The sequence below is a fragment of the Mobula hypostoma genome, unplaced genomic scaffold, assembly GCF_963921235.1.
Source record: "Mobula hypostoma unplaced genomic scaffold, sMobHyp1.1 scaffold_36, whole genome shotgun sequence".
Classification (NCBI taxonomy): Eukaryota; Metazoa; Chordata; class Chondrichthyes; order Myliobatiformes; family Myliobatidae; genus Mobula; species Mobula hypostoma.
In genome coordinates this window covers 4,538,868-4,563,357 of record NW_026948187.1, presented here as the reverse complement: position 1 = coordinate 4,563,357, position 24,490 = coordinate 4,538,868, and the positions used below count along the sequence as shown (strand labels likewise).

Genomic DNA, 24,490 nt, shown 5'->3' with positions numbered 1-24,490 from the left:
ATGGCAGCCATTGGAGTTCCTGGTAAGGTATATTAATGCTTTAAATTCTGTCACTCCTTGTGCGCGCTGCTGACACTCTCGTAACGGTAATTTTGCCAGCTATGGTATGTGTAAAACAGATACGATCGGGGAATCCTCTTCATGAAGGTAAATACTTGAAGGCAGATCTGCCTTTTAATGAAGCATCAAAGTATTATGATTTGAGCTTTCAGGAGTCGCCGTGCACAAGTTTTGAGAAGTATTTTGGGCTGCCAGGTTGTGCAGTGGTGAGCACAATGCTTTACAGTACGAGCTCAATACCCGCCGCTGCCTGTAAGGAGATTGTACGTTCCTATCGTGACCGTGCAAGTTTCCTCCGGGTGCTCCTGTTTCCTCCCACAGGCCAAAGCCGTACCGGTTGTTAGATTAGTTGTAAATTGTCTCATGATTAGATAGGATTAAAATGGGGGAATGCTAGGCCTACCCTGGGGTGTATCTCAATAAAGTAAAAGAAGTATTATTGATATGAACTGATAGATTAATAGATGTCTAATTGTTAGTTACAGTCCAGCGTGGAGCATATAGCCTAATGATCCTGCATCAATGTGCACTCTGCACTATGGGACCCCATCACTGCCGGCTACTCTGTTCACCACTATTGGGATTGACAGTCACTAGATTTACAATCGGGGTGTTGGGAGCCACCATCACCATTGACAGCAACGGTAAGGAAGTAGGAAGAGGCAGATGATGGGGTCTGCAATAAAAGGGCAAAATGCTGGAGGAAGTCAACGGGTCAAACAGCATCTTTGGAGACAAAGGAAAGTCGACGTTTTGGGTGGGGAATATTGTGTCTGTCGCTATATAGGGCTTCGACCTGGGTCGTAAATCACCCGTTTACTTCACAAATGCTGCCTGAAACCAATGAGCCGGTGTTTTGATCGATCCAACCCAACTTTAACCCAAAAAGGGAGGTTCCCGAGGTGCTGCAGAATGTTTACTTTGGATGACAAGCTCTGACCCAATTCATGTTATTTCGCTAAGAGATTTGATTTCGGCATCAGATCCATAGAACATTCAGTTGATGTCCGTTTTTTTTTGACAACACAGTGAATTTACTGGCGATTATCATCCTGCCCCGGGGTAAATGCGGCCTCTCCACCTCCACCACTCGTTACCTGGTGGCTATGGCGGTGGCGGATCTACTGGTCATTATCACTGAGGTAATCCTGAGTCAAATCAAATATCATTACTTCCCACTGAGTTTCCTGGACATCACTCCTGTGTGCGCTGTTATCCACGTACTCCGTCGAATAACCACAAATTGTTCAGTCTGGTTCACCGTCACATTCACCTTTGATCGATTTGTCGCCATTTGTTGTCAGAAGCTGAAAACTAAATATTGCACCGGGAAAACTGCGGCTGTGGTGCAAATAACAACCGGACTTCTTCTGTGTCTGAAAAATATTCCGTTTTACTTCGCAACGGAACCTGGGAAGATTATTGACAACCTCCCGTGGTTCTGCGGTCCCAAGCCAAGCTACTTCACTGACAAAGGTTGGCTTGGACTTGACTGGTTCGATACTGTTTAAACACCATTGCTCCCATTCGCTATAATTCTGCTGCTCAACGCTCTGACAGTCCGGCACATATTGGTGGCCAGTCGTGTCTGGAGGGGGCTCAGAGGTCAGAGCAAACGGGAGAACAGTAGAGACCCGGAGATGGAGAACAGGAAAAGGTCTGTGATTTTACTCTTCACCCTCTCTGGCAGCTTCATCCTCTTGTGGCTGACGGTTGTCGTAGAATTCGTCTATTACCAGGTCAAAGGGACAGGAGAGGCCAGCATTGGTTCCGAAAATGTTTTGGCACAAGTTGGCTACGCGTTAGCGAACGTAAGTTGCTGCACCAACACCTTTATCTACGCAGTGACTCAGTCCAAGTTCAGGGAGCAGGTAAAGAGCGCAATGAAATATCCAGTCACCTCAGTAGTCCGGTTCTTTAAAAAAGCTGCGAAATGAGCTCAGCCCAACAGCCCAGGACCTGGTCCCTGTTCAGCGCTGCCTCATGTCCAATTGTGGGGATGGAGCTGAACGCCCAGTCATCAGCAAGAGTCGCGATCTCCCAGCGTCCAGCGCTACGTTCATTCCCATATTCCCCAGGTTCAGCGCCACTCAGAGCACGGGAACCACTCTCATATTTTGTGTGTCTGTATTCACAATAATAAAAAGTACATTTCCAAACAGTCAGCCAGCTGGACAGAGTACATGCAAATAAATATTGTTAAACTTTCATGTCGGAAACCTCCCATTCTTTTGTGTTTCTATATGAATAATAATGATGATAATAATACATTTCTGCAATAGGCAGCATGTTCGAAAGAAATTGTGCATCCAAGATGTTTCTACTTTTTAGGAACTGTAATTCGGAATTATGCTTTAGACCAGGCGTCAGTGTTATACATATGTCTTTGTGCTAATGAGGACTGAAGGAGGGTGGGGTGATAGAAATAGACAGAGATGGGAGGAAGTGTGTGTGTGTGTGTGTGTGTGTGTGTGTGTGTGTGTGTGAGTGAGAGAGAGATGAGGGGGAGTTAGAGAAGGAGGGCTGACAGGCTGGCAGACGCGTGATACATGCACAGAAACAGACAGACAACGGAAAAGTCAGACAAGAGTGACAGGCGGGCAAACGGGCGGAAATACCAATATTCCTTTCATGGACCTCACAAGAACTGAGTGTACCGCGCTTGCGGAAGATGAAATGTAATTACACAGTCTCGCTTTTAATGCTGCTGGAACCATGCCTCCGGTCAGAGATCAGAGTGCGTTGAGGATGGAGACCGAATAACACAGACACGCGGGAACTGGGAGTCAAAGCGAGCATGCAGTATTGCTTTGTGTTTTCTTGGAGAAAGACTCCACATTGTGAGCATCGAGCGCAGAAAACCGTTTTGTCACTGCCGATATTTCCGACGTTCTTAATAGTTTTAATTTCCTGCAACATCTCTGACTTGCATTTCACAGCTGGAGTGTATTTCCCTCTTGCCCATAGCCGTCGTCATAAACCACTAAACACGCGGCTTTTTAAATAGCCAAACATCAGTAGAGATCTAATTGCCCAAGCGTTAACCTCCTCTTCCACATTGCAAATAGAATTCGCTTATTTCCTCATATTTCGCGGACAGGAGACATTCCCTCGGTTTTGGTTGTGTAGATCCAACCTGACATACAGACCTCCCTGTTTATTTTAGGTGGACGGGCTCCGCAACAACTCAGCTCCAACTTGTCTCCACTCCGCTCGCTCCAACTTCGCCTCCGACCCCAACTTCTCACGGAGCACCTTCAGAACTCCGGCCTGCGGAGCCTGCATGAAAGTGATTGATGGAAATTACAGAAAGGCGAGGAGCAGCGGGCTTTGACTCACATCCCTAGACATGCCAGTCAGTAAAACAGATACTTACCTCTCTCTCTCCAGTGAATTGGATATATTTCTATTTGCGGAATCTGTATTCGTGCTCATAAACTTGGCTTTCACGTTCCATTGCATAATCTGATGTGCGTCCTAACCTTCGTTCTGGAACTTAAGCCAACTCCTGATACCCGTCCCCTATATCCACACAACATGACGATCCTCGCAGATATCCAAAGATCTCCAATCAATTCCAACTCCTGACACCCGTCCCCTTTATCCACACAACATGACGATCCTCACAGAAATCCGCACAGTTCGAAACTTTGGTTACCCGTCCCTTATACCCACACAAAATGACGGCCCTCACAAAGCTCTAATTAGCTCGAAAAGCATGGCGATTAAATTATCGGTCACGCTATATTTTGACTAAGTCTCACCTTTATGGAAATGGTTACATTTTGTTCATAGGACAAACTTTATGCGCACCACAGAACAGGTGCAATTGTGCATGGCATGGACGTTATTCTGCATCTTCCGACACAAGAGCAGGATCACATTGAGACGCGGAAGGGTAAAAAAAAAATGAGTTGTATTCACAATAGACACAAAAAAGAAACAGTAGAACCTACAACGTCTTGGAAAACTCGGACTAACTCGGCCAGCACTTCACTAGGCAAGGACCAGTCCCACTAACACCGAGGTGTTAGCACTAGCATTTTTAATACATTCCGCGGCACGAAGTAATCCACGCCCAGCTAATTAAAAGCCCCGACTCTCGACAAGCTTCCCAGTAACTATTCTGATAAGAGAGAAAATTCGAAGGACGCTTTCTTGGACACCAGCAAACTCTGGAGGAGAAGTAAGTGGAAATACCCAAAGACAATTGCCACTTAGACATCAGCTAGGTAAGAACAACCTGTAGCACATATAAAAACCCGAAGCGCGACGATGCATTGTAATTATAATTAATAAAAGGCAGAAAATATGAAACATAAATAGCAAACGACAGAGACCACAGAATACTATACCGACGATCTGTGGTTATGACAGAACTCCTCTCCCTAAGGCTGGCACCTGATGGTCCAGGGCTATCTGTAAACGATTTAATTCTGAAATAAGTTTAGGGTCCAAAATATCCCTGGAAGGAACCGAAACTCTTCCTCCTGATCCAGTCACTCGCAGTCTGCCAAGTATTGTATTTGTCCCCTTAACTTCCGTGGATGAAGCCGTCTAGGGACCATGTAGAGAGGCTACAGAGGGGCTACAAAGTAAATGTTTCAATGTACAGTCATGAGAGGTGGAATGAATTCTCGCAGAACGGGGAAGTTGTTATTTGTATGTTACCAGGTTAATTTTCCTAATGACTTTCGTGAGACCGGTAAAGCGAGGGGCTATTTTCCGTGATTCTAGTTTTGAGCGGAAGATCTTTAGGTGAAAAGCAGACCCGCTGACCAATATAGAAATAAAGACCAAGCCGCCTCTTTCTGTGGTCGTTGGCCTGAGTATTTTCTCCTTGAGCCAATTTTGTTTGTGCCTGTGAACACAGTGTACAGCTGAGAGTATCCCAAATTCCGGATCAGGGAAGTGAGGCGGCTGAAATCCAATTGACCTTGAAGCGAGTGATACCAAATGGTAAACGTTGAAGAGGATTGTTACCGAACTCCGACTAGATAATATGGTCACTCCAAGAGGACAGATATCCGGACAAAAGGCAGCGAAGGGTTCGGTCCTGGTCCTGGTTCGTCCTCTTTCTCTGTTCACTAGTTTGAGGATGGAACCTCGAGGAATGCCCCAATCAATGTTCACAATGCTTCCCTAATTTGGAGCTGCATTGGGGACCTCAGTTTGGAACAAAGACAGTAGGATAACCACCTGTACGGAAATTCGGTGCATAAGAATAGCTGCTGTCTCTCACGCTGACGATCGCTTAGTTAGAGAAATGAACTGGAATTCCCGTGGACCACAACTAAAATAGCGGGAAGGAATTGATTGGGGGCAGACAGGTAATATAATCCAGAGAAAGGCGGGGGAAGGGGCATGAAGGAATGGGCAGAGGTTGAAGAAGTCCCTGAGGAAGGGAATTAAGATCTTTGTACTGGACACAGATATCACAGCCCTGGACGAGCAAAGAAATATCCATATATATGCCGGACCACCAGCATTTTTTAATGAACTCCAGAGTCCGGCAGATAGCCAGATGATCTGTTATCTCAAAAGTGTGATCCCATTTAAGAATCACAAAAGTTATCGCAGGTGGGAAAAATAATCGACTAGTCCAAGAACCCCGCTTATTCTCTTCTACGGCTTGCAGATCTTGGGAATATAAACTCGACGAGACGGGATCAATAACGTTTTGCCCGATGTAATGGGCTCCCAACTTCTGCAGCATATCTGAGTCTTAATTGCATCAGGTTTCTGATCTTCAGAACCAAGACGATTTGGTATAATAAAATTAAATAGTTATAAAAATAAAACAGTGACCACCAGGCTTGCGGGGAATTCAATCTTTTCCCGTCCTAAAAACAAGTCAAGTACTTATGGTCCGTCCAGAGACTGAATGGGTGCCTAGTCCCCTCAAACCAATCCCATTATTCCTCTTGTGCGAAATTCACCGCCAGGAGTTCTCTATTTCAGATTTCTTCATTCACCTCAGCGAGTGACAGAAAAAAATAGGCACAGGGATGCAGTTTCTGGTCCGCAGTGAATTTTTGAGATAAATCCACACCCACACCAATATCAGGGGCCCCAACCTCAACAAGGAAGGGTAGCTCGGGAGCAGGTGAACGTAGAACTGGGGCAGTAACAAAACGGCTCTTGAGCTATTTGACAGCTGTGTCAACCCTCAGGGACATCGAGTAGATCACGATGTCTTTTTGGTGAGATTAGTCAGAGGGGTCGCTATTGAGCTAAATGTTTGAATAAACCTCTTGTGCAGGTTTGCGAACCTAAAAACTGTTGAACTTGTTTAACAGAATTGCTTGAAGGACAGACTCGCACTGCACGGGGTTTTTCAAGGTCCATGAGCAGATTTAATTGGGGGATGGCAAATTCAAAAACGAGAATTTCGGGACGGGGCGTTCACTTTTCTCTAATGTCACAAACAAGTGATTCTTTAACACGCATTGAAGAACCTGACTTACCCCCACTTTCTGCGTAAGAGAGTCTGGCTGGGAGCACCCAACAGCTTGAGACATGTAAGGCGTATATAAGTATTAAATGCATTCTCCTCGTTTATAAATCTCAGTATTCCGAGCAACAAAAAATCTTATCATATTCTCTGCCTCCCCTTTCACTGCCTGCTTGCTCTTGGTGCCGTGCGATCAAACAGGGTCACCACCGCATATCCGGCCGGTATTGTATAATCACTGGGTTTGCGTGCAGACCCATCTGTGAATGATATCAGGTTCGGATTAACCAACGACACAGAGAATAAATTTGAAAGGGGCGAGGTAACTAATTCTACAGCTTTGATGCAGACATGTGGTTCGCCTTCCTCTGCTAAAGGCACTAACGCGGCAGAGTTTAGTGCCTACGCTCTTAATGATAAATTAACCTTAGGAGAATTACCTCATGCGCCGTAGGTCTGACGTTTGTAAAGGTGCAAGGTCACCGCCGAAATCAGGAGAAGCATCACTTTAAGGGGCGTTAAGACAGTACAGGCGTAATCTAGCAGTAGCGGCTCAGCTTTTTGAACCAACACTGTTGTGGCGGCTACAGCTCGCAGGCATCCTGGCATTTCCCTTACCACACGGGCGATGAGGTGGAATGGCAAGCCTCCGGTCTCATTAGTCCCCAATGTTCCTGGGTCAATACTGACCCTAACCTAACCCTAACACTAAAACTACCTAACCCTAAACCTAGCTAAAGCTAAACCTACCTAATCCTACCCCGATCTAATCCTAACCCTAAACCTAACCGTATCCTAACCTCACCTTAACCCTACCTAACTCTAATACTAAACCTACCCTAACCCAATACTCTCCTGTATCTTCAATGCCCCATACTCCTGAGTCAGCACTGCACTGCCCTGTGCTCCTTTCAGTTTACGTACACCTCGAAGGGTTTGCTATAGTCAGGCAAACCCAAGTCTGGTGCTTGCTTCAGCGCGTCCTTCGGAACCTCGAAGGCTCCTTGCCTGTCTTCAATCCACAGGACATTATCTCTTTAAAAACCGCTGTTCTGAGGACAGCATCACGGAGACGGTGTTCTGGGTTGCACTATTTGAAATCCCGCACAAAACCCCTTCAAAACCCACAAACCCCACAAAACAGCGACAGGTAACGCTGGAGTATTACACGGACTTTGAGCCGGCCGAAGAACCCCCTTTCTGCAGGCTATTACGTTCCATATTTATTAGCACATTTATATACACCGTCCAGTCTTGTATTTGCCAATTCAAATTTGTTAATTTGAAGGAGTGGGTCACCTCAGGTCCGAGGCAATTTAGCAGCGTCGCACTCGTTATGTTCTAAGGAATTCCTCCATTAGCTTCCCACGTATTGGTAAATCTAGCAATAAAATCGCTAAATGTTTCTCCGTTCATTTGCATACATCTCGTGAGTTCTCCAAAATCACCTACTCACTGCCTTACTCACTCTTCCTTCAGTTAGTCCTGACGAAGGGTCTCGGCCTGAAACGTCGACTGCGCCTCTTCCTATAGATGCTGCTTGGCCTGCTGCGTTCACCAGCAACTTTGATGTATGTTACTTGTTTAGCTATCAGGTTGCTTACAATCCCTTAGCCATCCTATCATGACATCCCTGGATGATGCTGGACCGTCTCCTGTCGAGTCCCCTGATGCATGTATTCTTACTTCAGGGATTTCCTCCGTTGCCGTCTGCTAAGGGACTATAATATTCTCGGTAGGGCCTGTATATCTTCCGGCAAGGGGTGAAAAATTCGCTGGTCTGGATCAACCGCTTCAGCACCGCCACACGTTTCCGATTTGGGTGGGGAGCATAATTCCGAATTGGCTGAGCCGGGCTCAAAGGTTTTAAAATGGCCATATCTCACAAAACCAATATCTGACCCAACCCCTGATCTGCGGAACCGGCTGGCCCTGTTTCCGTCTCTGCCTTGGATCGAGTTCTGCTGACGAGACCAATTCATGTACCCGCCGAAGAATCTGGATTCTCCCTGCCCGTCCCGCGGTCTTGTGATTCCGACCTTTACACCGTTCTAAGCGCCGCCCCACTGGTGGCGGCTGTCGTTGCCTCTGCCGCTGGTGATCACGTTGCTGAGACAAACCCAGAACCATCCCATGTGTTCGGGGAGCTCCGGATAAGGAGGTGGGGCGTTATCTGAGGGTACAGTCCGGTGCCTGAGACAGTCGGAGCAGAGGGTCTCGATGGGTTACCGCTGCCCTCTGAGGGGCCTGGTTTTCTGCTTTCTTGCTGTTAACCTTTGGTGGCTAATGCTTTCTCGCCATCTCTTCCAATTTATTAAAACACCACATCATATATTCTAAGTCCCAGTTTGGATTCCTAACCCCAACTTCTGTTTCGTGTTTCCAGTACTGAATGTTCTTTAAATCGAAAGATCCACCATACAGGCAATCACCGCAAATATATGCATGCACATCTCCGGAGAATGGCACAGAGTACCTCGTGTTCCCTGTTTCCAAATAAACTTTGTCCACATGTTTGGCGGGGTCGGAGGTTGACTTTATGTAGCCGAGGAAACCCGAGTGTTTCATGCATATTGCGTCTGGAATCCTTTCTGACCACACCCAACAAATTCAACCGCATCCAACCCCCTTGTTCTAAGGAGTTGCGAGTCAATATTAGTAAAGTTAAAATCACCCGTCACAAAAACGTTATTATAATTCCAGTGTTGCATAATATGCCTCCCTATCTGCTCCTCGATGTCTCTGTTACCACTAGGGGAAAAACACGCAAGGAGCAAGAACTCACCGCGTAATGTGGTTCTCCACCTGCCTTCCGCTGTCGCCGATGCCACTACAGAGCACCGAGCTACGTGCAGCTGGTTGACAACATGCTTTTAAAGCAAGCAACATTATGAAGTGCAGCTTGTTATTGAAGATTCCTCTTCTGCACTCCCACTTAGTCTTCTTCCCTGCAAACACTGGCGAACAGTGTCAGTGCTTGGACTGGTTTAAAACAGATTGTGGGCCGGTGAAGACAAAACAGCACATGAAACTTATTCGGCCTCTGTGAAGCTTGAAATACTGGCCGTTCCTTTGGATTTTATCGAAGCGGAGAGAGAAAGGAACATAGGTATCACCACGGAAACAGCGAGACAGCTGGTCATCCTGAGTAAGAATGGTTAACACATTTCCTTCCCGATCGTTGCCAGATGAGATGTCGCCCCTCTCATTTATGCTCTGCCTCACGATAGCAGCTGAGAACGCCGCAGACAGGGGAGTAAGTCCGAACAGTGGAATAAGAATTAAAGATTTATGAATCAAGGAAATTAGAATTAAAATTAGATTTACTTCTAATTTAGCGGAGACAACATGTTATGTACCCCTGGGGTTTGTTTTTGCTGTGGACTGTCACTTTAAGGCACAAGAAAGAACTGAGACTATCTTTTGGATTTCTGCTGAGAGAGAGACAGGGGCAAAGTCTGCCTTTCAGCCTGCGCTTACACTTTTACAAGGACACTGACTGCTGCTGTCAGCTTCTGGGTTGCCATGGAAAGAGAGGGGAAGAGAGAGAGAGCAAAGATCAGCACGTAAGTCATCGTGGTAACCGAGGGTGGAGTTATTTGATGGACAATCGATGTTATGGTTTCTCTGCAGCGCTTTTGCCTTTTACAGGGGCAGCTACAGACACAGAGAAACACATGCTCAGAGTCAAGATGGATTCGGTCATTGAAAGACACCAGTGAGTCAGTCGCCGGTTTAAACTTTCAGTGACCCGAAAAGGAGTGAGTTGAGATCGATCCTGAGTATTGATAAATGACTCCCACAACTTGTCTGCAACTAGAACAAGTTTGCAGGAAGAGAACAGAAGAGAGATAGGTTTGAAACAGAAGAAACCGAGTGACAAAGAGGTCACTGTTTGGACTCGCTCTCTAAGTAGCCCGTAAGGGTGAGTTTGATTCTATTCGAATGCGAAGCTGTGATTGTCAATTTGTTAATCTGCAGGAGTGGGTTCTCTGGTGAGGGGAAACCTTTGTGAATACCACTTGTGTGTTACTCTTGTCTGGGTGTGGTAGTTCACTGATGAAAGGCACCCCTGTGGCAAATCACGGTTGGCGTTATTTCGTATGTCGTGGAACTGGATAGGTGGCCATCATGTTGTGTGTTTGGGGTAACCTTGTGTGGAAACTACCTGTGTCTGATAATCCTCGCCTGGATTGGTAGTTTTACCACTTGAAGACGGTACCACAGTGATAGAATACTGTTGGTGATGATCCATACGTGGATTCTGTTGGAGTACCCTGTGGCCACCACTTTGGGATGGCCCGTAGCTGAATTCGGGTGCGGTACCAGTTGTGTTGGAAGGATATTCGTTGACGATCACTGTCGGTGATATTTCGTGTGTGGAGTGGAAAAACTTCGGGGATAAAACCTACTATTGCTATTTTGTATTGTTGTCGTGGAATCTGTGAAATATCGACGTAATTGTCTTCTCTCGGCATTTACCCTGGAGTATAAATATCTCTCTCCATCACTGCTCAACTCAACACCACGAAATGAACTGGACTCTACTCATCACTGTAAGACTGTGTCCATTTACCTCCAGGCTTGAAGAAGCTTGTTTATATATATATATTTCCACACCTTGAAGAAGCTTGTTTATATATATATATATATATTTCCACACTTATATACATATAATGTTTACTAACCTGTTTAATGTATCTGAATTTATATGACTGTATGGCGTAGTTATTAACAAACAGCATTAGTTAATAGCAATACCAGACTCCAAAGTGTTTTCTATTTCTGCTGGCACTTTAACCCGTCACGGGGTAAGTGACGACTCTGAAAGTGCAGTAAATCGCTTATATCGGAATGAAAAGAAGAGAGTCAACACCTTACGCTAACTTGGGGCAAAACTCTACCTATGAACTTTGTATTGGAGACATCATTTGCAACACGGAACATATATATGACTCTAATAATGTTTAAATATCTGTGTGAAGCGCCTCTTCCTCTGCTTCAAGGAGAGAATGACACATTCTCCGCTGCAATCTGAAATGTTCCAGTTTCTGCTGAAATCTCTCTGCAGAAGCTCCACTGCCATCACACCCGTTACTTGTGAAGAGCAGAAAGGTTACGATACTCTAATCGGACCAATCTTATATATTATTGCATCATGACCTTTCCTGTCAGTGGAGGCGGGTATTCGGAATATATTAAGCACCACATTATCGATCCGCATCCCTACCGTCATTGATGTTTGAACTTCCATTTCTTGTCCGTCTCTACAGCAGCACTCTTTGTGAATATCCCAACCCTACTCACCCATGAAGGTAATCACTGCGTACTTCAATATTGACCTCTCCCTGCACTTCACTGTCCATCTTACAAACTGATCAATTTCATGCAATAACTGATGACTCTTTGGCTTATTACTGCACCGGGTAACTAGACACGTGAAAGGCTCTTCTTCTGCGTCATTCACTTCAGACCAGTCAATACATAAGTACATCGAGGTAGCAGATCAGAATAGAAAAACAGAATATACAATCAGCACTACAATATGCAGGAGGAACCCAGCAGGCCCGACAGCATCTAGGAAAAGAGGACAGTCGATGTTTCGGGCCAAAATCCGTCGGCAGGACTGAAGAGTATACTGATGGGACTTGAAAGGAGACGGGTGAAGAACAGAGCTGTGAAACAAATTGGTGAAAGAAACAGAAAGGCAGGGAAGAAAGAAAAGAGGGTAGTGGAAGGAGCACGAGAGGGAGGCGATGGGCTGGCAAGGACATGTGAGAGAGGGAATAGGAAATGGTGAAGTTGGGGGGTGTGAGTCATTGCCGAAAGTTCGAGAAATCAATGTTCATGCCATCGGTTTGGAAGCTACCCAAATGGAGCATAACGTGTTGTTCCTCCAACACAAGTGTGGTCTCAACACTCGAGTGGAGCAGGACATGGATAACATATCGGAATGGGAATGGGAAGCAGAATTAGGATGGGTGGCCACTGTGGGCACTGGGAGATCCCACTTTTTCATACAAACGGAACATAGTTCCTCGGCGAAGCAGTCCCCCAATCTACGATTGAGCTCACCGATATACGGGAGGCCACGTCGGAAGCACCAAACACAGTATATGATCCCAACAGGCTCACCAGGAAGGACTGTTTAGGTCCCTGAATAGTAGAGAGGGAGGAGGTGTAGGGGCAGCTGCAGCAGTTGTTCTTGCAAGGATAAGTGCCAGGAAGGATATCAGTGGGGAGTAACGAATGGATAAAGGAGTCGCGTAGGGAGAGATGTCTGTGGGAAGCAGAAAGTGGGAGAGGTGTTGTTCCTCCAACCTGAGTGTGGCTTCATCTTTACAGTAGAGGAGGCCGTTGATAGACATATCAGAATGGGAATGGGATATGGAATTAAAATGTGTGGTCACTGGGAGATCCTGCTTTCTCTGGCGGACAGAGTGTAGATGTTCAGCAAAACAGTCTCCCAGTCTGCGTCGGGTCTCGCCAATATATAAAAGGCCACATCGGGAGCACCGGACGCACTATATCACCCCAGCCGACTCACAGGTGAAGTGTCGCCTCACCTGGAAGGACTGTCTGCGGCCCTGAATGGTAGTGAGGGAGGAAGTGTAAGGGCATGTGTAGCACTTGTTCCGCTTACACGGATAAGTGCCAGAGGGAGATCAGTGGGAAGGGATGGGGGATGGGACGAATGGACAAGGGAGTCGAGTAGGGAGCGATCCCTGCAGAAAGCAGAGAGAGCGGGGAGAGAAAGATGTGCTTGGTGGTGTCATCCCGCTGGAGGTGGTGGAAGTTTCGGAGAATGCCGTACTGGATCCGGAGGCTGGTGGTGAGGACCAGAGGGACCCTATCCCTAGTAGGGTGGCGAGAGCATGGTGTTAGAGCAGATGTGCGTGAAATGGAAGAGATGCGGTTCAGGGTCGTGTTGATGGTGGCGGAAGGGAAGCCCCTTAATTTGAGGAAAGAGGACATCTCCTTCGTTCCTAAACAATGCTGTGTTATATTTGCAGAGAAAGTGCAATTCAGATTGCTAAACAAATAAATACGACTATTGACCTAATTCTCGACAACGCTACCAATTTAGTTCATCTGCAAATCAATTGTCACTGTTGGAACATATGTAACGAATGCAGATGCTCTGTCGGTTTAAGCATTTGCATCATTTCGAAGGTCATATGTAGATTATTGAATTCCTTTGCTTCATACTGGCTCCAAACTTCGTGACAGCTGTTTCAACAATAACGATAATAAAACCGAGAGTGTTTTACAACAACATTCATTGACTTCTGAAGCGTCATTTCTTCGTCGTTGAGATTTTGAAATTTTGCATCAAGCTCCCAGCTGTTGGGAGACACGTCAGCCTTGTTTAGTATTGAATATTCGGTGTGCTGGAGCGAGTATAAATGAATGAGCGTGGAGACTCATCAGCTCAGTATTTCTTCAGCGAGATCGCGGGCAGCTGGAAGACAGACTGAATCTCACACAACATGCTTGAAACATTGTACAGTGTGAGAAAGATATATTACATGATCATTGCCGTTATTGGTGTTCCTGGTAAGAACATCGGCGAACAAACATTTGCTTGTCTGTGTACGCGGTCTTTGGACTCGTTCAGTTACCGACAGCGTTGTGATGCCGGTGTATCGGTGAGTGCGGTACCGACATTGTAACACAACAATCTGTGCATTCAGAGGTTCCCTTACAGTTTAATCCACGGCTTCGACTGAAAATAAACCGGCAGCTGAAACTAATGTAGAATGGCAGATTGGGGAGTTGGAGTCATTTTGCGGATTCATGGCAGAGAGTTTTGATTTACCAATGTAAAGCCGCTGTCCGATAATCCAACCCCCTCGGCACCTTTACGGGCTACTTTGTGATATTCCGTATCAATATACGGAAAAATATACGGGAGAAATTCAGAGTTCAGCAGAGGAGGACAAAGGGCTTAATTAGGAAGGGGAAAAAAGATTATGAGAGAAAACTGGCAGAGAACATAAAAACGGACTGTAAAAGCTTTTATAGATATGTAAAAAGGAAAAGACTGATAAAGACAAATGTAGGTCCCCTGCAAACAGAAACAGGTGATTGATTATGGGGAGCAAGGACATGGCAGACCAATTGAATAATTACTTTGGTTCTGTCTTCACTAAGGAGGACATAAATAATCTTCCAGAAATAGTAAGGGACAGAGGGTCCAGTGAGATGGAGGAACTGAGCGAAATACATGTTAGTAGGGAAGTGGTGTTAGGTAAATTGAAGGGATTGAAGGCAGATAAATCCCCAGGGCCAGATGGTCTGCATCCCAGAGTGCTTAAGGAAGTGGCCCAAGAAATAGTGGATGCATTAGTGATAATTTTTCAAAACTCGTTAGATTCTGGACTAGTTCCTGAGGATTGGAGGGTGGCTAATGTAACCCCACTTTTTAAAAAAGGAGGGAGAGAGAAACCGGGGAATTATAGGCCGGTTAGCCTAACGTCGGTGGTGGGGAAACTGCTGGAGTCAGTTATCAAGGATGTGATAACAGCACATTTGGAAAGCGGTGAAATGATCGGACAAAGTCAGCATGGATTTGTGAAAGGAAAATCATGTCTGACGAATCTCATAGAATTTTTTGAGGATGTAACTAGTAGAGTGGATAGGGGAGAACCAGTGGATGTGGTATATTTGGATTTTCAAAAGGCTTTTGACAAGGTCCCACATAGGAGATTAGTGTGCAAACTTAAAGCACACGGTATTGGGGGTAAGGTATTGGTGTGGGTGGAGAATTGGTTAGCAGACAGGAAGCAAAGAGTGGGAATAAACGGGACCTTTTCAGAATGGCAGGCGGTGACTAGTGGGGTACCGCAAGGCTCAGTGCTGGGACCCCAGTTGTTTACAATATATAGTATACAATATACAATATATACAATATACTTGGATGAGGGAATTAAATGCAGCATCTCCAAGTTTGCGGATGAGACAAAGCTGGGTGGCAGTGTTAGCAGTGAGGAGGATGCTAAGAGGATGCAGGGTGACTTGGATAGGTTGGGTGAGTGGGCAAACTCATGGCAGATGCAATTTAATGTGGATAAATGTGAAGTTATCCACTTTGGTGGCAAAAATAGGAAAACAGATTATTATCTGAATGGTGGCCGATTAGGAAAAGGGGAGGTGCAACGAGACCTGGGTGTCATTATACACCAGTCATTGAAAGTGGGCATGCAGGTACAGCAGGCGGTGAAAAAGGCGAACGGTATGCTGGCATTTATAGCGAGAGGATTCGAGTACAGGAGCAGGGAGGTACTACTGCAGTTGTACAAGGCCTTGGTGAGACCACACCTGGAGTATTGTGTGCAGTTTTGGTCCCCTAATCTGAGGAAAGACATCTTTGCCATAGAGGGAGTACAAAGAAGGTTCACCAGATTGATTCCTGGGATGGCAGGTCTTTCATATGAAGAAAGACTGGATGAACTGGGCTTGTACTCGTTGGAATTTAGAAGATTGAGGGGGGATCTGATTGAAACGTATAAGATCCTAAAGGGATTGGACAGGCTAGATGCGGGAAGATTGTTCCCGATGTTGGGGAGGTCTAGAACGAGGGTTCACAGTTTGAGGATAGAGGGGAAGCCTTTTAGGACCGAGGTTAGGAAAAACTTCTTCACACAGAGAGTGGTGAATCTGTGGAATTCTCTGCCACAGCAAACTGTTGAGGCCAGTTCATTAGCTATGTTTAAAAGGAAGTTAGATATGGCCCTTGTGGCTACAGGGGTCAGGGGGTATGGAGGGAAGGCTGGGTTCTGAGTTGGATGATCAGCCATGATCATAATAAATGGCGGTGCAGGCTCGAAGGGCCGAATGGCCTACTCCTGCACCTATTTTCTATGTTTCTATGTTTCTAATATTGTAATATGCTTTAAACTTAAATATAAATGTATTGCGCTGTGTTTAAATAAATTGCTGCAAGTTTGAAGGGAACGCGGGAAGAGGATCGTCGTGATATTTCGGGGAGAGCGGTAGACATCACTTGTGACTCAGATTCGGAACCATTGGGAGTTTTCGAAAATTCAAATCAGGGTCTGTGCGCGCTTTAGTGTACCAGAGTTTGTTTCCACACCCTGTTGTCCGTGGCGAAGCGGGAGTTAAGAGCCAACACTGCGGTTTCCGTAAGCGGCTGGAGGGATAAGGTCCGTGCGATACTCCGCTCCGGAACAATAACCATTGAATCATTTAGAATAATGCTGCAGTAGTTTGGAGCAACTCCTAAAAGAGGCAGATGTTTTGAAGTACTTATATTGTCTTTGCTTTAGAAATTGAATGTTTTAAGCACAAACGTGCAAAATATCTGCAACGTTAATCGGGTCAGAGGGAATATTTAAAAGCGAGAATTGGAACTTTCAATCCGATCCCTTGCTATAGTGTGAAGGAACCCGAGTAGTTGCGGAATTTGAATAAGCGAATCCTGTGAAACCCTGTCGGCGAGTGACAAACGGGAGCCTAGAAGGAGACGAAGACAATGCAACGGGAGAACTAAATTTGCTTTGAAATTTGTAAATGGACAGAGCTCGGGTTTCGTGGTATGCAGAGAATGCCAGAACATAGGTGACTGGAACGCGGCAATCACCGTCGCTGAGAAAAAAATTCCAATTCTTCAGGCTTTACCATGAGTCAAAACCCAATACTGGGAGATTTACGTTGATTTCTCCAAAGTCCCCCAGCGATCAGTTGACAATGCCTCTTTCCGTGACACTGCTCCTCTACCAGTAACAAGCACCGCACCGTTTTACACCTTTTTCAAATTCCAGAAACGAGTTGTCCACAAGGTTTTATTGTTCTCAATGTCCAGCATATCTCTGCACTGAAACACATGGACCGCGAGAGAGTAAATCCCTCATACTTCTGACGAAGGGTCTCGGCCTGAAACGTCGACTGTACCTCTTCCTGGAGATGCTGCCTGGCCTGCTGCGTTCACCAGCAACTTTGATGTGTGTCCCTCATACTTCTTGCTGTTTCCCCAGTGAATTTCGTGACGATGGTGATCCTGAGCCGGGGAAAGTGCGGCCTCTCCACCTGCACCACTCGCTACCTGGTGATCATGGCAACGGCGGATCTACTTATCATCATCTTTCAAGTCATTCTATGGCGGGTCAGTTATTATTATTTCCCAGGGACTTTCCTGGATATCACCCCCGTATGCAGTGTGATCTATGCCCTGGAACTATGTTCTGGCTGGTTTACCGTCACTTCTACGTTTGATCGGTTTGTCGCCATCTGTTACCAGAAGTTGAAAACGAAATATTGCACCGGGAAACTGCGGCTGTGGTTTTGACAACAACCGGCGTTCTGCTCTGTTTTACCAACGCGCCCTACTTCTTCATATATCGTCCTGCGAAAGTGATTGACTGTATTCCATGGGACTGTATTCGAAAGCCGAGATACTCTACGGATCACGGGTGGGTGGGATTTAGATGGTTTTCTGCAGTTGTAACGCCGTTAATCCCGTTGGTGTTAATACTATGTTCAACTCTCTGACAGTCAGACACATTTTAGTGACTAGTCGCGTCCGTGAGGGGCTGAGCGGTCAGAGCAAGTCAGGGAACCGCAGTGACCCGGAGATGGAGAGCAGGAGGAGGTCTGTGATCTCACTTCTCACCGTCTCCGGAAGCTTCATCATCCTGTGGTCGGTGAATGTTGCCGAGTTTCTTTATAACACCATCGCCGGGTTGGATCAAAATAATTACAACGATTCTGAATACATATTTCAACAAATGGGATACATGCTGGTGATATTAAGTTGCTGCACAAACACGTTTATTTATGGGGTAACTCAGTCCAAGTTCAGAGAGCAGTTCATCAGCGCAGCGAAATATCCACTCACGTCAATTATTGAGCTAATTAATAGACAAAACATTTAAGTTCTTCTCAGATGCGGTCGCAGTGATTTCCATCTTGACGCTACAGTACGGGCGTCATCGGAGAACGTAGCAGTGAGGAGAATAAAACAGGTTTAGAGCCCAAGATAGACACAGCACAAGAACAAACACTTGCGACCTCCGTATCCCACCAAATCTTAAATTCACCCTACTTTTTGCAGAAGATAAAAGAAAAAGGCAGCCGACGATCGACGCGAACTTACAGTAAACATTGCTCTTGTACTTGTTTTTCTTTGTAAAGATTTTCAGATGGGTTGCGAATCGTGATGACGTATGCAGTTCACACAGTTTATACATATATAACCCGTAATGAATTATTTAAACGCAGCAGAGTGCTTAATCAAGCAATATACACAAGATTTCGAAAATATTACAATTTTAAATCAACAATTATATCCTGTTTATCTGAGTGAGTGGTGATTAATTGCGAAATGCATAATGTTACAATTCTACGTGTAGTTTTGAAACAAGTAAATTATTATGAATATTATTATTGTGGTTGCATTTTTTTTCTTAGCTCAGGTTGGTAAATCCTGAGCTACAGGGATAAGCTTGCACAGCCACTTCTCAGTTACGAGGATAGTCGTGTTGAGTACTGTATTGTGGGTTTCTGAATAGTTACATATGTACTGTTGTTTCACCTAATTGTTTAATGCCCTTATGTACTGACTTTCGGATGGCGTCATTTGTAGATATTGTTATTGAGACAATGCGTTACAAGGATTACCCGTTAGTAATAATGAGCATTTCAGCACAGAAAGAGAATTTGTATTTACTGACAAGTCACTTTATTTTCTCAACTAAAAATAAAGTTCCACAACCAAATACCTGTCTGCGCGCCTACTATTTCGCTGTCATTCCATGAACAGTCAAATAATGGTAAAGGTAATACCCTGGGGGTGGGGGGGGGCGGTGCCTACGTTGGCTAGGTGTTCCCGATCTAATGTCCACGTATCCGACGTGGGGTTATTAACTTCAACTGTCTCCGATTGTTCTTCCTCGGAGAGTTGTCACAGTTTTGCATTCGAAGATCCTTACTATTAAACAGTTTGTATCAGTTCAAACGCTACGTTTCAACCTCGTCTCGAGGTCATCTGCCTGACCTGGGTCACCTTCGTTTGGCCGTTGTCCAAGCCAGCATCTATTTATTGTTCTCCACCATAAGTGCTGACTGGTAATTTACGGCTTTTTGTTCGAAATCAGTTACCAAACTAGTAACCAGCCCGAATCCCTCAGAAAAGACACAGATCGCACCATTCACAAACCTGCGTGTTATATTATACAAAGGAATAACTCTCAAATAACTTATCCTTTGGAAATGATCTCCAGCCCATCAGATTACCAGGAGCACTATTGTGTCCACCTCAAAACACTGACTCAGCCGAGCAAGACCAGTTCAGATAATGAAGGATACAGGTCAGCTTCTCAGAATAGCAGCCTCCATTCCTTCGACCTCTTGGCAAGAACAAAGACAATTGGCTTGTCTACTTCCGTTGTCCTTGATCCAATTAAACGCACTGATTTGTATTTCTGGCTAACAACCGTCTGAACCGAGATAGGCCACCTGGAACAGATGTACTATAAACTAGATTTCGGAAAGGGGAGGCCGAATACACTTAGGGGGTATTCGCACTGCTTTTTCAAGAATAACTGGATTCTGCCGTGTTTCTTGAGAACTGAAAATCTGCAAATGTTATATCACTACGGAAGCAGAAGAAATGAAATTATCCGCCGCTTATCCTAACTTGAGAGGTTGGAAAGGTGTTGGAGTCTATTATTAAAAATGAGTTTTCGGAGAGATTGGAGGCACATGATAAAAATGGACCATAGTTGTCTAAAGGAAAAATCTTGTCTGACAAACCTGTTGCGGAGTTAGTTGAGGAGTTAATGGGCAGGATAGACAAAGGAGGGTCAATGGATGTTGCTTATTTGTATTTTCAGAAGGACTTTGACAAGGTGCCCCACATGCGGCTGTTCAACACGATAATAACCGATGGTATTACACGAAAGGTATTGGCTCGGATTGAGTATTGGCTGACTGACAGAGTGTGGGAATAAAAGGATCCTTTTCTGGTTGATTAGTGGTGTTGCGAAGAGGTCGCTTTTGGGATGACTTATTTTCACGTTATATGTCAGTGACATGGATTATGGAATTGATAGCTTTCTAGCCAAATTTGCAGATTATACCAAGATAAGTGAAGGGTCAGTGTGACGGCAGAAGGAATTACACAGATTGTGGAATGAGCAAAGAGCTGAGAGATGGAATATGCATCAGGGAAGGATATTGTCATATAATTTTTCAGTTTGCAGACTACAGGAAGATAGGTGGAAGGGCAGGGTGTCTGCAGAAGGAATTAGTAAAATTGCGAGAATGGGAAAAGACCTAGGATATGGAAAGTAGTTAGGGAATGCATCGTCATAGAAATTGGCAGAAGAAATTCAGGTGTGGATTATTTTTTAAACGGTGACAACATTCAAATATCAGAGGTCCAAATGAACTATGGAGTCCTCGTGCCGGATTCCCTGCATTTAAACCTGCAGATTGACACGGTGGTAAGGGAAGCAAATGTAATATTTTCATTCATTTTCAGAGGACTAGGATACAAGTACAAGGATGTAATACTGATTCGTTGTCAGCCATTGGTCGGACCTCATTTGGAATATTGTGAGCAATTTGAAGAGAATCTAAGAGAAGATGTGCTTGCTTTGGAGAAGTTAGAGAGAAAGTTCACGCGAATCACCCCAGGAAAGAAAGGGTATACACTATACATCCTGAAATGCATTGTTCTTCGCAAATCCCTGGGGATTACAAAAATACTTGGGGATAGGAATTGACAATAAGCTGGACTGGTCAAAGAACATTGAGGCTGTCTACAAGAAGGGTCAGAGCCGTCTCTATTTCCTGAGGAGACTGAGGTCCTTTAACATCTACCAGACGATGCTGAGGATGTTCTACGAGTATGTGGTGGCCAGTGCTATGATGTTTGCTGTTGTGTGCTGGGGCAGCAGGCTGAGGGTAGCAGACACCAACAGAATCAACAAACTCATTCGTAAGACCAGTGATGTTGTGGGGACGGAACTGGACTCTCTGACGGTGGTGTCTGAAAAGAGGATGATGTCCAAGTTGCATGCCATCTTGGACAATATCTCCCATCCACTACATAATGTACTGGATGGGCACAGGAGTACATTCAGCCAGAGACTCATTCCACCGAGATGCAGCACAGAGCGTCATAAGAAGTCATTCCTGCCTGTGGCCATCAAACTTTACAACTCCTCCCATGGAGGGTCAGACACTCTGAGCCAATAGGCTGGTCCTGGACTTATTTCCTGGCATAATTTACATATTACTATTTAACTATTTATGGTTTTATTACTATTTAATTATTTATGGTGCAACTGTAACGAAAACCAATTTCTCCCGGGATCAATAAAGTATGACTATGACTATGACTATGATTATAAACATTCAGAAAAACAGAAAGGTGCTCCAAAGAATGAAGGACAGCTGAACATAAGAATCCCAAATTCCCCGCTCCCCAGCTCGCCCCTCCCGTGCGTAAACGGCAGCAAGCAACAATCCCCCCTCCCGCGACCGGCAAAAAAGCATCGGCACCGCCACAGCAAAGGCACAGACTTGCAGTTACCCCAAAGACATCGCGTTTCACCCGGCATTTGACATATCACAGGTTCCCTCTCTCCCTAATATTGGAGAAGGTAGTGTCTCCTTTTTCCCAGCGAGCGGGGAGACACGACAAACAACTCGCCGGTTTACGGTGTTAAAAGTCCTTACGTCGCTTTTTTCGAGCTCCGTGCTGAAGATTGCACAGATCTCGGGTCTTCGGGCCCACAGCAGTATATTTTCCGACTCCCACAACGACACATGGGTCTCCTGCCGAGACACCGACCCTCGATCAGCCCATCTCCAGAGCCCCGAGATCTTGGCTTCCAAATCCGAGCCGGACTGTCAGGCCGAACCCTTGGCGCGCCGAAAAACAGCCAGTCCATAAACCCCAAGAACGGGCCGGCAATTCCTAAGAACCTTCTACAGGGGCACAATTGAGAGCATCCTGACTGGCTGCATCACTGCCTGGTATGGGAACTGTACTTCCCTCAATCGCAGGAACCTGCAGAGAGTGGTGCGGACAGCCCAGCGCATCTGGAGGTGTGAATTTTCTCACTATTCAGGACATTTACAAAGACAAGTGCGTAAAAAGGGTCCAACGTATCACTGGGGACCCGAGTCACCCCAACTACAAACTATTCCAGCTGCTACTATGCGGGAAAAGTTACCGCAGCATAAAAGCCAGGACCAACAGTCTCCGGGTCAACTTCTTCCACCAGACTATCAGACTGATTAATTGATGGTGACGTAACTGTATTTCTATGTTATATTGACTGTCCTGTTGTACATACTATTTATTAAAAAATATTATAAATTGCACCTTACACATTTAGACGGAGGCGTAACGTAAAGATTTTTACTCCGGTATATGAAGGATGTAAACAATAAAGGCAATTCAATTCAATTTTTCTACATGTTTTTTTTTTCGCTGCCTTCATTTGGTTTTTAAAATTCTCGCAATCCTCTAACTTCCCATTAATTTTGATATTTAATACACAAGTATATCCTGCTTTTCTAAATGAGTGGCGATTAATTGAGAGATGCATAACGTGACAATTCTGTGTATAGTTATGAAACAGGCACATTATTATGCATATTATTTTTATTGCATGTTTACTTTGACACCTATTTCTCAATTGCTACGATCTTCCGCACTATTATAATCGTGTATAGTATTGTGAAGTTCAGGAGATCTGCATAAATATTGTTTTGGTCTAATTGTTTAATGCAATAAAGAAATGACTTTCGGATGACGCTATTTGTACATATTACTATTGAGACAATGCGTGACAAGGATTACCCGTTAGTAATAATGATCAGTTCAGCACAAAGAAAGAACTTGTATTTACAGAGAAGTACCTTTAAAATCACGTGAATTTGCACAACCGAATAGCTACCTGCCCTCCCTTTTACAGTTGTTCTATCTTCGACTTCCCTTATCAGCCACGCTTCCCACGCCTGCCCTTTAGAATACTCCTTCACTGTGCTTTCCGATTTACCCGCAGAAACTCCAGCCATTGCTGTTCTGTCGTCAACCCTACTCGTTTCCCCTTGCCAGCAGCTTTGACCAGCTCCTCTCTCATGTCTCTGTTATTATCTTTATTCTACCGTCATACCGATATATCTCAGTTTAATTTCTCCCTCTCAAACTGCAGGGTGAATGCTGTCATATCGACTTCGGTCTTCCTCCCTTCTCCCACCACACACCTTCCATCCGTAGAAGATGCAAAAGCCGAAAAGTACTTTCCCCTCGAGTCAACAACAACAGGATAGCCCTTTAATCTCTCCTCCTCTTTTCACCTTTCTGACTGACTGTCTCTCCCTCTCTCCCCGCTCTTTCACATTCTCTCTCGTTCTCTCCCTTTCCTACTACAATCTCATATCCACTGGGAAGACTGGCCCCTCGTGTCACCACCTTCCCCTCCCCTGTCCCCCCGAGATGACAGATCGTGCTCGAACCAACATTGGCCTTACACTCCCCATCGCCACTGCAGAAGATCATTTCCAAATGAATGATCGGCGACTATCTCTCTCTCTTCGTCTTCCCCGCATTCGTTTCGGTTGCCCGGCCTGCTGAGTCTGTCGAGGATCTACCACCCATATACACCCGTGCTTTATTCGGAACCTGTCAGCAAACGGTCCGCCAGTTATTCTCCCCAACACCTCCCTTTCCCTCCGCGCTCTGCTCTTCCTTTCGTTCTCCCGTCTGTTGGATGAGTGGCTACTCCGATCTCACTGAATCTCACCGATTAGTTTGTTCCGTCGAGCGGCGTCCTGTTCCCTTCATCGGCGTCACTGGACCTTTGTGCTAAGGGTGGAGCCTGCGAAGAACGAAGGTGCTGTCCGAGGGGGTGCAGAGTTAGGTTCCTCTCTCCTTTCTCTATGTCGCCTGCGCAAGCGTCCCTTCTCTCTCCAGTTCTCCACAACTTCTCTTCTTTC

The 24,490-nt window shown here is 45.4% G+C and overlaps 1 protein-coding gene across 1 annotated transcript; it reads left to right on the top strand.

Moving 5' to 3' along the window:
• On the top strand, positions 1-3,394 carry LOC134341553 (probable G-protein coupled receptor 139). The gene is made up of 4 exons (XM_063039419.1): positions 1-22; positions 1,090-1,536; positions 1,621-1,931; positions 3,227-3,394. Exons 1-4 carry the CDS (start codon positions 1-3, stop codon positions 3,392-3,394), a joined length of 948 nt encoding a protein of 315 aa, XP_062895489.1.
• The last annotated feature ends 21,096 nt before the right edge of the window (positions 3,395-24,490 follow it).